The sequence below is a fragment of the Malus sylvestris genome, chromosome 8, assembly GCF_916048215.2.
Source record: "Malus sylvestris chromosome 8, drMalSylv7.2, whole genome shotgun sequence".
Classification (NCBI taxonomy): domain Eukaryota; kingdom Viridiplantae; phylum Streptophyta; class Magnoliopsida; order Rosales; family Rosaceae; genus Malus; species Malus sylvestris.
Window position 1 is genome coordinate 1,911,835 of NC_062267.1, and position 13,560 is coordinate 1,925,394.

The 13,560-nt window shown below is 36.6% G+C and overlaps 2 protein-coding genes across 7 annotated transcripts; both read right to left on the bottom strand.

The window, feature by feature from the left end:
- Positions 1-4,354: 4,354 nt before the first annotated feature.
- On the bottom strand, positions 4,355-6,137 carry LOC126632349 (heavy metal-associated isoprenylated plant protein 43-like). 5 transcript variants are annotated; one of them, XM_050302728.1, is made up of 4 exons: positions 6,119-6,137; positions 5,887-6,033; positions 5,280-5,382; positions 4,355-4,788 (listed from the first exon to the last, which is right to left on the bottom strand). In XM_050302728.1, exons 3-4 carry the CDS (start codon positions 5,325-5,327, stop codon positions 4,465-4,467), a joined length of 372 nt encoding a protein of 123 aa, XP_050158685.1. In that variant the 5' UTR covers positions 5,328-5,382; positions 5,887-6,033; positions 6,119-6,137; the 3' UTR covers positions 4,355-4,464. The 5 variants fall into 5 exon arrangements, with proteins under 5 accessions (XP_050158685.1, XP_050158684.1, XP_050158687.1 ...); XM_050302727.1 differs by having other exon boundaries at positions 5,883-6,033; XM_050302730.1 differs by lacking the exons at positions 5,887-6,033; positions 6,119-6,137 and adding an exon at positions 5,581-5,872.
- Positions 6,138-6,558: 421 nt separating this feature from the next.
- LOC126632348 (inositol-pentakisphosphate 2-kinase-like) lies at positions 6,559-10,058 on the bottom strand. Of its 2 annotated transcripts, none has more exons than XM_050302726.1 (8): positions 9,718-10,058; positions 9,492-9,630; positions 9,119-9,322; positions 8,753-8,900; positions 8,241-8,281; positions 8,029-8,139; positions 7,220-7,819; positions 6,559-7,011 (listed from the first exon to the last, which is right to left on the bottom strand). In XM_050302726.1, exons 2-8 carry the CDS (start codon positions 9,591-9,593, stop codon positions 6,856-6,858), a joined length of 1,362 nt encoding a protein of 453 aa, XP_050158683.1. In that variant the 5' UTR covers positions 9,594-9,630; positions 9,718-10,058; the 3' UTR covers positions 6,559-6,855. The 2 variants fall into 2 exon arrangements, with proteins under 2 accessions (XP_050158683.1, XP_050158681.1); XM_050302724.1 differs by having other exon boundaries at positions 9,492-9,639.
- Between the last annotated feature and the right edge of the window lie 3,502 nt (positions 10,059-13,560).

Genomic DNA, 13,560 nt, shown 5'->3' on the forward strand with positions numbered 1-13,560 from the left:
CGTCGTCGTCTTCTAGAAAGTCTTGAATGAGGCCTCAAAGTTAAAGGTAGGTCGGGGGGGGGGGGGGGTGAAGAGGGAGGTGTGGGTCTGGGGAAAGAGAAGGGATGGGAGGTGAAGATGGGGGAGATGGAGAAGTGGGTCGGGGGGGTTTCTGGGTTTGTTTGGTTTTTTTTTAATAGGGTAAATATTATTATATTTTAAATGCATAAAAAATATATTTTTTGCCACGTGGCACAGATGTGGCAGCCACGTCATCACAAATGTGGATCCCATATTTGCCACATTATCACTTAACGGTTTACTTAATAGATTTTCTAACGGATGTATGAAATTGAAATGTTTTAAAGATATTGTAAGGAATTGAAATCGATCCCAAACCTGAGGGGTAAAATGTATTTTACCCTATATTTTGATAGTGGAATATATCAATCTCGTTATCTACTCATATTTGAACATGTTGATTGATTTATTATGTAAATACATTTCAGTATACACAATAATTGTTTCGTTTAGTCCATGTTGCTTGAGATCACTGGAGCTTATGCTACGCACGCTCGTCACCATTCCAACGAGGTTGCTCATCGCCTTGCCTGCTACGTTCTCTCAACCACTTGTGAATTCTCCTGGTTCAAAGAACCCCAGACTTTGTATGTGATGTTTTTCTTTCTGACAAATGGCTCTGTTAAAACTCGTCCCAACCTTTTGTACTTGGTTGAATCTGTTTTGGATTCTCTCTTTAAATGAATCAAATACCTTAGCCTTAAAAAAAAAAAAAAAAAAAAAAAAAGGAGATCACGTGGACTAGTATTTCAACTATAATATTTTTTTAATTTCACTATAGTTTTGATATGGCATTTGTTTTGTCTATCAGAGAGCTAATTACATCATATGATTGTATTTCCGTACTACAAGAAAAGACACATTTATACCACATTTCGCAACCTTAGGTATTATTTTGAATTTTTGGGCTATAAAGATCCAAATCATTCAAAATATCAACAGTGGTTATAGCCCTAGTTTTTTTATAGCCCCTTGAGTTCAAATGATAGAGGATGCATGTGTAATTAGGTCAAAATCCAACGGATAGATGTGCAATATTCATTTTTATGAAAAAGGATATTTTATTTAATTCAATGAAAAAGGTTTCAAATTGTATTTGGACAAAGATCTTGCGCAGTCTTTTTCCTTCAAGCCTTGGAATTAAGGAGCCTTCATTTCATATGTTTGATCGTTAGGGGCATTGATTTTATGGACAAGATGGATGCTTACCTTTGATTTGATTATTTTATACTTTCATTTCATTTCTGTACATCAAATCAAATGGCCATATAATGGACTTGGATTCTCTGCCCTCCCATTTCGGTGCCCTCCCCGTGCCCTCCTGTTTTTTGTGGTCACGGTTAAGCCACGTTAATATTTTATATTATTTTTTTATAAAAATAATAAAACAAAAAGAAATATTAATATAAAATATTGACGTGGCTTAACCGTGACCACAAAAACAGGAGGGCACGGGGAAGGTACCAAAATTGGAGGGCAGACAATCCAAGTCCCCATATAATACCAACCAGTAATTTTTATTGTAGGAAAATCCACACACAATTATGTGTTTTGCTCATTTAGAGCTATACATTTTCTTATTATATATGTGCTCCAGCAGCCAAAGGCTTTTTTATTTTTTTATTTTTTATTTTTTATATTTTTAATATGACTTATTTAAAAATACTTTTAAAATGATTAAAAATATTTTTAAATTTCCAAAGTACATAAAGTGTTTTTGCAAGAAGCATTAATTATGTGTTTTTTTTCTTCTAAGAAACACTTTGTGTTTATCAAGATTTGCTTGCATTTTTATTAAAGATTAGTTCTAAAATTATTTTTACCAAAAATACTTTCAGCCATTTCAAATATCTTCCAAACGAGCTTTTTTTGGTATGTTGGTTTTAGCTAATTGAAGTTTTATTGTCTATGTGGTTAAATGAGGTATTCTATTGTGTAACTAGAGATATATATCTACATCCTCAGTTGTTTCTAAGAATTTCGAGCATTGGTTCACTTATTGTGTTAAGGATAGAGCTATCCACAGATCATTTTTACTTTCCACATAACTTCTGTCAATTCCTATTCTTTGATCATCATTAATTCATTTGATCTAAAGACTGAAAATTTTAAAAGTTATATAAAAAAATAAAAAGATGTGTATAAATAGCACCAACCAACTATCGTTTTATTAAATGCAGCAAAACACTGCTTTAATAAATTTCTTAATTTACCACGCATTGGCTTTTCGCATGGCCGGTTGAATTCTAACCGACATCCACACTTACCTGCATACCCCCAGTGAAGCCAACAATCAAGGTCCCTCTGCCAATGGAAGAATTATAACGGGGTGGTTTTTGTTAAACAGAAAATATAAATTCTACATCTAAAAGGCACATTAAATTACAACGAGACATTTTGTTATAAAATATTCAAATTTGGCACATGCCGTGCTGCGTAGATAGTAAAATACAAGTTAAAAGACAATGTCAGTGTGATAGTATGCCACTAACCCGACTCTATAATCTGAAATTTTCACCCGTTAAACTAGAATGCCAAAGCCTAAGTCACTGCCCTCATTTTAAAGGGATCAGGATCCTCTCCTGAGCAAATGGAGAGGATCCTCCTGGCCGAGCCCATCGGGCCGTTCAAAATTTATCTAACGGTTACAAACAGGGGGCTCCACTAAAAGTTATAATAATTATAGCTATTGAATAACTTTTGAACGGTCCGATAGACCCGGTCAGGAGGATCCTCTCCATTTGCTCAGGAGAGGATCCTTTAAAATAGCTTAGAGTTATGCTAGACAGCCATCATCAAGATTTGTCATGTAAACAGCTTAATTTTTTTTCTACACTAAGAGGTTGATATAGTAGATTTAGCCTTACAATGAATTAGCAATAATATAGTTCAAATTCGTCTATGGTAAGAATCACACCTAAGACCTCTCACTTTCAAGTGAAGAAGAATACTACTAAACCGTAGTACTAAGGTCATCTTTAACCAACCAGGTCAAAAGGCCTTAGGGCTAAAAATAGCTCGGAATGACATGAAAACCCTCTCCAATAGAGGGTTAGGCCAAAGGGCTTATGGGCCCCATCGGGCCCAAACCTTGAAATTAGGTAAGTGGGTTGACCATTTCCAGCCTTCCAGCCCAACCCTCCAGCGTTAGAATGTCAAGCTTGACATTTTGCCAGCCCTCCAGCTCCGGAATGTCAAGCTTGACATTTTGCTAGCCCTTTAGCTCAGCCTATTTGAATGCAATGCCTACCTGGCATCAGCATGACACCATCTAGCCATTAAAAAAATTATAATTTTTTTCCTTATAATTACCTACACCATTAAAAACTGAAGATAAGAAGCCTCATGTAGATAAGAATCCTATCTAAATTTTGCACAACCAATTACATCTCGACACGTGGCACTCAAAATTCTATCTTAAAAATTATTAAGATTACATAAAAATAAGAAATCTGGAGAGGTACTCACTTTAGCGACACGTGTCACTAGAAATCCTATCCAAAAAATTATTGAGACTACATAAAAATAAGAATTTTGGAGAGTTACTCACATTAGCAATACGTGTAACTCGAAATCCTATCAAAAAAATTATTGAGATTATAGAAAGATAAGAAATATGAGGCTTAATCATTTAGCGACAAGTGATATTCAAAATATATCTAAAACCCTTATTTTAATATGGTAGTTTAATTTAATTAACCATTTTAATTTAATTAAAATAATAAATTATGTTTGGTCTATGACCCTTTGGCCCCCTCGGTTGAAGATGATTTTTTGTCAAAGGGCTATGTTTGGCTTATGATCCTTTGGCCCCCTCGGTTGGAGATGGTATAAAATATGGCAAGGTATTGTTCATGAAAATATAATTTCTTGCAGAACTATAAGGTTAAAGGGAGCCATTTGACCCTCATTCGGTTGGATATGGCATAAGTGGTGTAAATAGCTTAATTAAACAACAATCTTTCATATAAACCGAGACATTTTTGGGTGCCGAAAACACGACCAGTGCACCAAGTGTTTAATACAAATGGTTGGAAAAAAAATTTTCAACCACTTATTTTATGACATTTGGTGTATTGAGCGGTGTTCCCGACACATTAAAATATTTCTCTAAAGGTCGTACCCAGTGCGCTCCCGCTTTACGCAGGGTCTGGGAGAGGTGAATGTCGGCTAGCCTTACCCCCATTTTATGGAGAGGCTGCTCCCAAGTCTCGAACCCGAGACCTACCGCTCATGGGCGAATGCACTTGCCATCCCATTAAAATATTTCTCTAATCCAAATATTTCCAAAGACTTCAAAAAATGACTGCAAAGCCAACTTTTGATAGCCGAATGGACAATTAGTGAGTTTAACATGAAATTAATACAAATTATTATGAGCAATATTTAATGGTACAATAGCAATTACATTATGGAACAGTAGCTGTAGCCATCTTCGGCAATCACGTACCAAACATCGCATCTTTGACATACCTTTGGAGTGTATGGAACGTCTTTCTTCTCATCCTTCTTCTCAGTCTGCGGAGGACCGATACTCACAACCATAGCATTTTTTCTGAATTTCCTCACTTTCCCGATAATCTTTACTGGATCGGCATCCCCAGTTACCGTCACTGTATTTTTCGACGGGTCGAGCACAATGGAAGTTATCCCTTCTACTGTTGCAATTAACTTCATCACCTTTTTCCTGCACTTTGAACACAGCAGTTCCACTGACACTACAGTTTTCTGCAGCAAAAGCATAAAAGGCGATGGTCAGATTTGTTCCGTACTTCTGCGCTCAGAAATATAAATTCCATCTGAAGTATTTGCAGTGTGTCAGTGAGGTACTCGAGAGAAAAATGGTACGTCAATAACTAACTGCACAGCAGAGAGAAAAACAAAAACAAACCATGCAGACAAAATAATTGATTAGAGCTATACAGAGAATGAGAGAGCGAAAACCTTAGACATGATCTTGATCAAGAATGTGCGAGCCAGAATGATCCAGATCAAAGTAGAAAAAGCAAATGACAAAAGAATGCATGAACAAAAAGATACTATATATAAAATGTTCACTCTCTTTCTCTCCCCCCCCCCCCTCTCTCTCTCCCTCTCTATATTAAGTTATGCTTTCAGCACTTGGGGCATTCTTGGCACGAAGCCGTCGAGTACAAAATGACAGCGGCAGTAGTTGGCTTGAAGTAAATGCCGGTCAGAAAGGTTGTTAATTGGGTCACCTCTGCCCTCCAATAAGCAATCAATGCAGAATTTACATGTGCCCACATCCCCTACTAGGCAAAAACACATCTATCTAAATTGCCCATCTCCTGCCAGTCTATCCTGCAAGGAATCAAACATTTTGTAGCAAAGATTTCAAGCCATTTTCATTAGTTTTCCTAAGATTTAAATGATGCAAATGTACTTCAATTTCAGATAAAGTCTAACAAGCTTTGCCTATGTGTGTGCTCGTACACATAGGCGTGTCAGTTTATTGTATGTTTTACTTTAAGTAAATATGCTGATTGCCGGAATACCTACTAATGAGGTTTTAGCTTAGGATGTCTCCAGAAAATTGATGAAGACCTGACATTAGACAATGTCTTGGGAAATAGTAATGGCAATCAGTTTCTCAATTCACCCTCAGTGGGGTCAGTTGAATGGGCAAACTTTGACGAACTCTACCCACTTCTCGAATGCTATTAATTCCTTCTTGGTTGCACTCGAATCGTCAACTCTAAAGGGTTTAGATCCACACAAACAAGCAGACAGGCACATCCACAAACAGACAGACACACAACACATAGGGGAGGGGGGGGGGGGGGAGAGAGAGAGAGAGAGACCTACAGAATGCTGAAGAGCTCACTGTTCAGCGCATGATTTATTGAACCCACGGCCTTTGTATTTGACATATGCTGATCACAATACCAAAGCCGATCAACCATAGTGCAGAGTCTTCCAATCTGGCAAACCATCTGGTCTAGAAACATGTCCCTGCCCTTCCAGCATCAGGAACAAATCTAAAGTTCTTCTTCTGGCAATGCGGTTAGAAATCTGAACTCCGAATCAAGCTTTATACCTCAGACAGTAGTAGTTAAATCTCATAGGTTACTGCTCAAAGTTAAATTTTTGGTTCCATTGTTCACAACTGTAAGATCCTTATGTTTACCTGACAATCTACTAAAGCATATCAATCTATATATATATATGCACAAATATGATTAAGTAAAACACAGGAACAGTAAACTGCTTATGCAAAAATGTCCCACAACTGAACTTAGATCATTCATTTGAAAATTCTTAGAGAACTCCATGGTTTCCTGTTTCAGTACAACAGTACGAAAATCTAGCTGTGTTAATTAATAGGCCATGTGGGCTTTGATGAAACACTGAAGTTAGTTGATACATCACTTTCCCTGTAGAGCCCAGAAATTACCTCATATCCAAGTAAACTCCCTTCCTTCTTATAGCAAGGTGTTTTTATCACATTCTCTTCTTCCCTCATTAATCTCCATTAACTTTATAACAAGATGAAATATTGACTTAAACGTCTCAATGTTACAATACGTAAGCACTAAAGCCGCATGCCATGTTCATGTTTACCCAATTACAAAGTTGCATTATATATGCATAACTCAATCTAAAGTAACTGCGTACAAACAAAGGAAATACAGAAATAATGGCCAAAAGCCAACAAGTCTACATACAAATACAATTACAACATCGATAATTTACAGAAAAAAGACTGTATCAGCTGACTTGTACTTACTCACAATCTTTAAGTAAAAATCCTCCATGGCATTGTAACTACTAATCTCAATTGGCGGTTTGAAGAGCCTTTGTGCTGGTAGTTTTCTTTTGTCTTTCCTCAGTTTCCACCATTTGATTGTAGCAGTTCACAATCTTTTTGTCCAACTCATAATATTCTTCCATCTTCCCCAAATGTTTCAAATCCAGGTCAATGAAATTCACCTAGGAAAAAGCAACTCAAATAAGATTTTAATGTCATAAGGACTGATTTACCCCACTGGGAATTTCACTTTTTAACTTAGCAGAGTAATGATTATAATTTTAAATGTGCTCTAGCTGTTAAGAAATGGTTAGATTACTAGAGAAAACCTTTGAAGACTGTAACATGCTATGGTAAATAGTCAGAACAAAATGGTAAACGGATATTTACCTTGTAATCAAAAGTTTGGTTGGTTGATTCCAGATACAAGTTATTATAAGGAGATCCTGGATTCCCATCTTTCCTTGGTCTAAAACTAATCATCAAACTGCAGTCCTTTGCACTAGTAGCTATCAAGAAGTCCTTCACCATCTTCAAGCTTTCATCCAGAGACATGGAATGCAATGACAAATATTTCTGTGACACTTTTTCTTTACCCAATTCTCCACATACCATGCAAGGCTCAGAAATAATGTCATAATACGCATGGATAGCCCCCTCGATGTCAAGATTATCAAGTTTCTGGGCCTCAAGGAGCCGGTCCAACACTCCAGATTTATGAACTGTTTCAGCAACAAGCTGTAAAAAACTCTTTGTGCGCTTTCCATCACCTCCCTGAATGACACCCTTAAGTGCATCTTCAAATGCTCCCCTAATTGCCAAATTGGTACTGTGTGCACCACCGCCTAAGCCCCCAAATATTAGAGAACCATTCAAGAATACACGGAAGTTGTTCTGTGGGGTTGAGAAGAGATCCTTGATGGCTTTATGTATCCTGTCGTTGGATCCAGAGAACAGATCGAGTGGATCATATTCACTATATTCTGATACCTGCAACATACATTTAGATGCATCCAAGTCAGAATTGAACATCTACTATAACAGGATTGGCCTTGTGTAAATTTGTGCACAGAAGTTCTAAGAATCAGATAAGATGGCATTCCCATTGAGCATATTGAACTCATTTGATTCATTTCAATTCGAATGAGTTCCGGTGTAGTAAAAAATTTAACTAAGAGAAGAACATATTAAAAGAGTACCTCTCCATCATGAAACTTCAGGGCTTGGTGCATCCTAAAACGAGTAATGCTTCGTTTAATGGAATTTCCTTCATCAATGAACTTTGAAGATGGGAGAAATCCGCATTTTGGCTATTTTTGGAAACAATTGAAATGGAAAAGGGAATAGTCAATTATAATTCAAGGGTATTCCTCATGTGAAGGCAAAAGAGACAAATTTACACAACAAGTACCTTTATCTCTACAGATATACAGGGTTCAACTTCTTGAGTAACTGAAATGAACAAAGCAGAATAAGCTATCACTTAAAACAAACAAACAAACAAACAAAAAAAACAAAAAAAAGAAGCAAACTTCTTATCATATATGCCACAAGACAATATTCAAATAGATAGATGTGTCTACATTGAATAAGATACAAATTTCCTATGATGCTAAGCAGAATGCCATCTCAAGGTTTCTCTTCCTGCTTCTCTGAGTTGTGGTGTAGGTGCCAGATGATATATTACCTCATACTTTATCCGAGAAATGTAAAAAGTAAAGGGATAATTTCAAGTGGAAGCAAGGAAAACAGGCATGCAAAAGAAAACCTGGATCATAGGCTAAATAAGTCATCTGACTTTGGAGCTCAATTAAACCACCACACAGAATACGATGTTAACCCCAATAGCTAAGATTGACAGACAAGTGCAGGACAGATAGTTCTAAATGTAAAAGTTGTAAATAACAGGGAGACACTAATTACCACGAGGAAAAAGAGAATGATCAGACATGAGAAGCACAGTATCACTTTGTGTGTCAACTTTAGTGGCATCAACTCGAGAAGCAGGACGCTGACTAATTACATTCTTCTCAACTGACTCCAAGAATTCCCTGGAAACAGGGACACGCATCTGCCAAAATTCAACTTGAAGGTTATACAACAATATTATATGCCACTCTTAAACCATTCATGCACAAGTTCACAGGAAAACCAAATCTACAAACTATATTGACATAGTTTTAAAACTTTCATGCATAGTTATCCCGGAAAGATAGACAAAACATCAACATAGTTTCCGTTCAACAAACATATTCATCTGTACATGTATAAACTCAGATTTTCACATACCCCGGCATCAACGTACGCAGAACCCAATAAAGGGCTCATGACGTGCTTCACATAGAGTTGGCAGGCAAGTTCTTTGTTAGAGGTAGCTACAATGTCATCCACGTCTTTCCACAAAAGAAGTTCGTGGGCGGTTAATGCCGTGGGACTGTTCGAGGCCTTTGACCCATTAATTCGAGCTTTCTGCAACCGCATTACTTTCCCAATCTACATACACAGACACACAAACTTTCTAAGCTCCAAGCATGATCATAATAACAATCATTTCCCAACTCCAACCCCTTTCACAAACTACCACAAATTTCAACTATTTCCATAAAAATTCAAATTAAAAATTAAAATGCAGGATTGAAGCTCAAGGTAGAGTGAAACATACAAAAGCAGGGGAGGATCCGGTATAAGCGAGAACAAGATTAGCAGCCCCTTCGCCTCTGTAAGCCCAATCATCAGCGTCTTTCTTCTCCAAAACGACCTCCATAACTCGCCGTTGGCCGAGTTTCAGGTGCTCTCCGTCACTGCACATTCTAAAGATCCCATCTTTTTCCATTTCTTCAAATACCCAGAACCAAAAATCTGAAAAAAAATCGAAAATATGCAAGTACCTGATCGACGAGATAAGATCTGCAGTCTTGGGTTTTTGGGTTTTCTTCCACCCTTCAGGAATCAGCTGACGCGAACTAAACCCAGCTCGCAAGGGACGATTTAATAGAGATAAGGTGACGACGAAATCGCAGTGGGGAATCTCTCTTTGTTTGGACTCCAACAAATTCTAGTGGCGTCTGATCACTTGGTCAGTGGCCACCTTCCACCTTTACGCTTTTCTGAAAGCTTTCAACTTTTGGAGATGCTGATTTTGCTGTCCGCGTAATCTTATTAGATTATATGATGCCAAAATTGTAGCAACCTAAACCCAAAACCCGCTTATTCAATTGGAATTTTAATGGATTTATAAATTTATGAATTTTGATGAGATTTAAATGTTTCTAGAGATTTTATGCAAAGTTTCTCAAATTGTTGATAGAGAAATGTGAAATTTGTGAACCTTAAAAATACTAATTTTTTCAAAAAATTTCGAATTATTCGATCTTTTTAAATTATTTAATATTTACTTCTTGTTGACTATATATAAAAAAATTAAAATTAAAATTTAATACGCCTAAACTTTCACATAATTATTTAAAATTTTAATTAAATATCTTTAAATTCATAAAAGAAAATAATTAAATCAAAATTTCAATTGAATACAACTCTCTCTATATTGAAAAAGATTTTTGGTGAAAAAAAAAAAAGATAAAGAATTCGTAAGAACGAGGTCGGTGTCGACAAGATATCTGAATTTGGATTCGTTTGGGATGTGATTTAATACGGGCTTGGCCCATTACGGACTCATCCAGAGCACATTGAGCACTCAGAAGCCCAATGGACTGCTTTTTTTTGGGTGAACGAAGCCCAATCCACTTGTACTTTTGCTAAACTATTGCTGTAATAACTTTACATTCTTACCACCTAAATATATTACAATTTCATATCAGTTTTGTGTCAACTGGGGTGCATGGTTTTGAGAACGAGTCTCACGTTGATGGGAGGATGAATTTTGTATGAGCTTATAAGTAAATTGGATTACTCTCCCATTACCAATTTGTTTTATGGTGGAACTCCAACTTTTTTCATGGTATCAAAGTAGGTTGTCCAATGTGTAAAGCCAAAAGGCCACACACGCTCCACGTCACCCCGTTGTGTTGTCCACGTGTTGGGCTTGAAAATTCGCCACACGTGAGAGAGCGTGTTGAGAATGAGTCACACGTTGATGGGAGAAGAGACATTGCATGAGTTTATAAATAAGTTGGGCAACTCCCCAATTACTAATTGATTTTATGGTGGAACCCCAACTTTCTTCATTCATATGTGGCAAATGAGGTGGATTATGCAATTTTATTAATAGAAAAATAATTATGTTTTTCATTAATAAAATAATTATGAAATCAATCAAACTAATTTTTAATTGTCGTCAATGTATTTTCCTTCCCTCCCTAATCCAATTAAGCCTTTTTTTTTTGTTGAAATTATTCAAACTCTAGGATTTCTAACTTCACATGCGGGCATTTGATTCTCTCCTTCTAAACCACAGAAAAATGAAAATAAAATTGTCGGCATGACAACAAAAAATTACAAGAGATTAAAAGCCATGGTTCCAGGCTCTATATTTTTTTTTCTTCACATTTTTTATGCCATTAGAGTTTGGATGGAGTGCTGGTGAAGGTAGGAGAGGGAATAATTGAAGGGAAATGAGGGAGGAGATTGTGGCTGCTGGAGATATGAATAGAGATAAAGTGGGAGAAGGAAACATACATAATTTTATGCAATAATAATCAGAGTGCATTTTTACTCACCACTTTATTTATCACCGTTAGATGAGTTTGAATTTTGAGATTTATGTTTATCTACTACACAAATCTCGAAATTCAAACTTATATAATGGTGATAAATAGGATGGTGAACATACACCACACTAAATGGTAGTGAGCAAAAATGCTCCCATAATAATAATAATACATGAAAAACAATTTACTTACAAAATATAGGAAATGTCATTTACTGAAAAATTTAACAAACATATCGACAAATTAATTTACATATTTTTAAATTTTTTGTCATGATATATATTATTAATATGTATATATACGTTATTAATATTTATAATATGAATTTCCATATGGGGTTTCATTGTTCATCATGATTAGGGTGTTGTGACATAAATTGTAAATATCTTGTGATATATAATAGGTCACTTATTTGTCTATGTGTAGTTTATTTTAAATTTGGATTGCTTTTATTTGGATGTTTAACATTAGGTGGGTTTTTTAAGAAACATGAGTTGCAAGAGTCTATATCTAAAGAGCCGTAAGTAAAAATATTAGCTTTGTGTATCAAAATAATTTTCTTATTTTTCATAAGAATATGTATTTTAGCGTGTACAAACATGAGCTTAATTTATTGCTTAGTAACATCTGGTATATGCAATGGTATTGTAGACATCGAAATTTCGATAAATAAATGTTGACCGATAAATCAAAGTTTCAACGCTCATGTATTACATAAATTTTACACGTAGCGTGTGTCTAAACAAAAAATCGAGAATCATCGGAAAAGTCATCAAACAAGACACGTGTCAACACCTGGCAGAAACGACTTATTTCATCTGGAATATTATATTCAAAATTAGGCCTTGGAAAATTCTATAAATAGAAGCCAATTTCATTCATTTCATTGGACCAATTCATATTACACCTTGAAACTCTGAAGCTCTGAAACTCCGAAGCTCTCAAGCATTCAGGTTCCCGAAGAATCAAGAAAGCCTTCTTCGTTCTTCGTTCATAGTTCTTCCAAGATCAAGCCTCGACGACCCTTGGATCAACAATCATCCACCTTCAAGATCAAATCCCGACGGCCCATTTGAAGAACTTCCACCAATTCAAGATCAAGCCCCAAAGGCCTTTGAATAACTTCCACCAATGCAAGATCAAGCCCCGACAGCCCTTGAAGAAAGTGTTCATCGTTCATCATCCGTTCATCCCGAAGAATCAAGAAAGCCTTCTTCGTTCTTCGTTCATCGTTCTTCCAAGATCAAGCCCCGACGGCCCTTGGATCAACAATCATCCACCTTCAAGATCAAGCACCGACGACCCCTTTGAAGAACTTCCACCAATTCAAGATCAAGCCCCAAAGGCCATTGAAGAACTTCCACCAATTCAAGATCAAACCCCGACGGCCCTTGAAGAAAGTGTTCATCGTTCATCGTCCGTTCATCCTAAGATCAAGCCCCAACGACCATTTGGATCAACAACGTCGACAAATCCACACATCCAACTGTCCTTCAAGATCAAAGCCCAAAAGCCCTTGAAGGTCCGTTCATCACCGTTATTCAAGATCAAGCCCAAAAGCCCTTGAAGATCCGTCAATCATTGTTCTTCAAGATCAAGCCCAAAAGCCCCTTGAAGATCCGTTCATCACCGTTATTCAAGATCAAGCCTCAACGGCCCTTGAAGAAATGCTAATCCTTAAGATCAAGCCCCAATGGATCCTTGAAGATTCGCTCAAATCCACCTTCAAGATCAAGCCCACGGCCCTTGAAGAACGTTCATCCTTAGATCAAGCCCAACGACCCTTTGGATCAATCGCACATCCACAAATCAACACCTTACGGAGATCGAATCAGAGGATCAAATTTGAGAGAGATTGTAACCCAAAATCATCAAATACAAATATTATTTTGTGCACGTTGTTCTTGTCTCTTTCTTTTCAGGAATTTTTCGTGTTCACGGGTATAAGGTCTCATTGAAGAGGAAAAGGTTGATTCCTTCAACGCTCCATTCTATGTCCCAAGTGAAGCAGAACTAAAATTGGAGTTAGAAAAAAAAAAAAAAAAAAGGATCATTTACAATGGA

Excerpts from the sequence above, each read along its gene's own strand:
- LOC126632349 (XM_050302728.1), bottom strand. The coding sequence starts at position 5,327 with ATGTGGGCACATGTAAATTCTGCATTGATTGCTTATTGGAGGGCAGAG. Across the intron at positions 4,789-5,279 it reads TTGCTTATTGGAGGGCAGAG|AAAACTGTAGTGTCAGTGGA; the intron begins GTGACCCAATTA and ends CTTTTGCTGCAG.
- LOC126632348 (XM_050302724.1), bottom strand. The coding sequence starts at position 9,638 with ATGTGCAGTGACGGAGAGCACCTGAAACTCGGCCAACGGCGAGTTATG. Across the intron at positions 7,820-8,028 it reads TGAAGTTTCATGATGGAGAG|GTATCAGAATATAGTGAATA; the intron begins GTACTCTTTTAA and ends TGTATGTTGCAG. Across the intron at positions 7,012-7,219 it reads ACCAAACTTTTGATTACAAG|GTGAATTTCATTGACCTGGA; the intron begins GTAAATATCCGT and ends GCTTTTTCCTAG.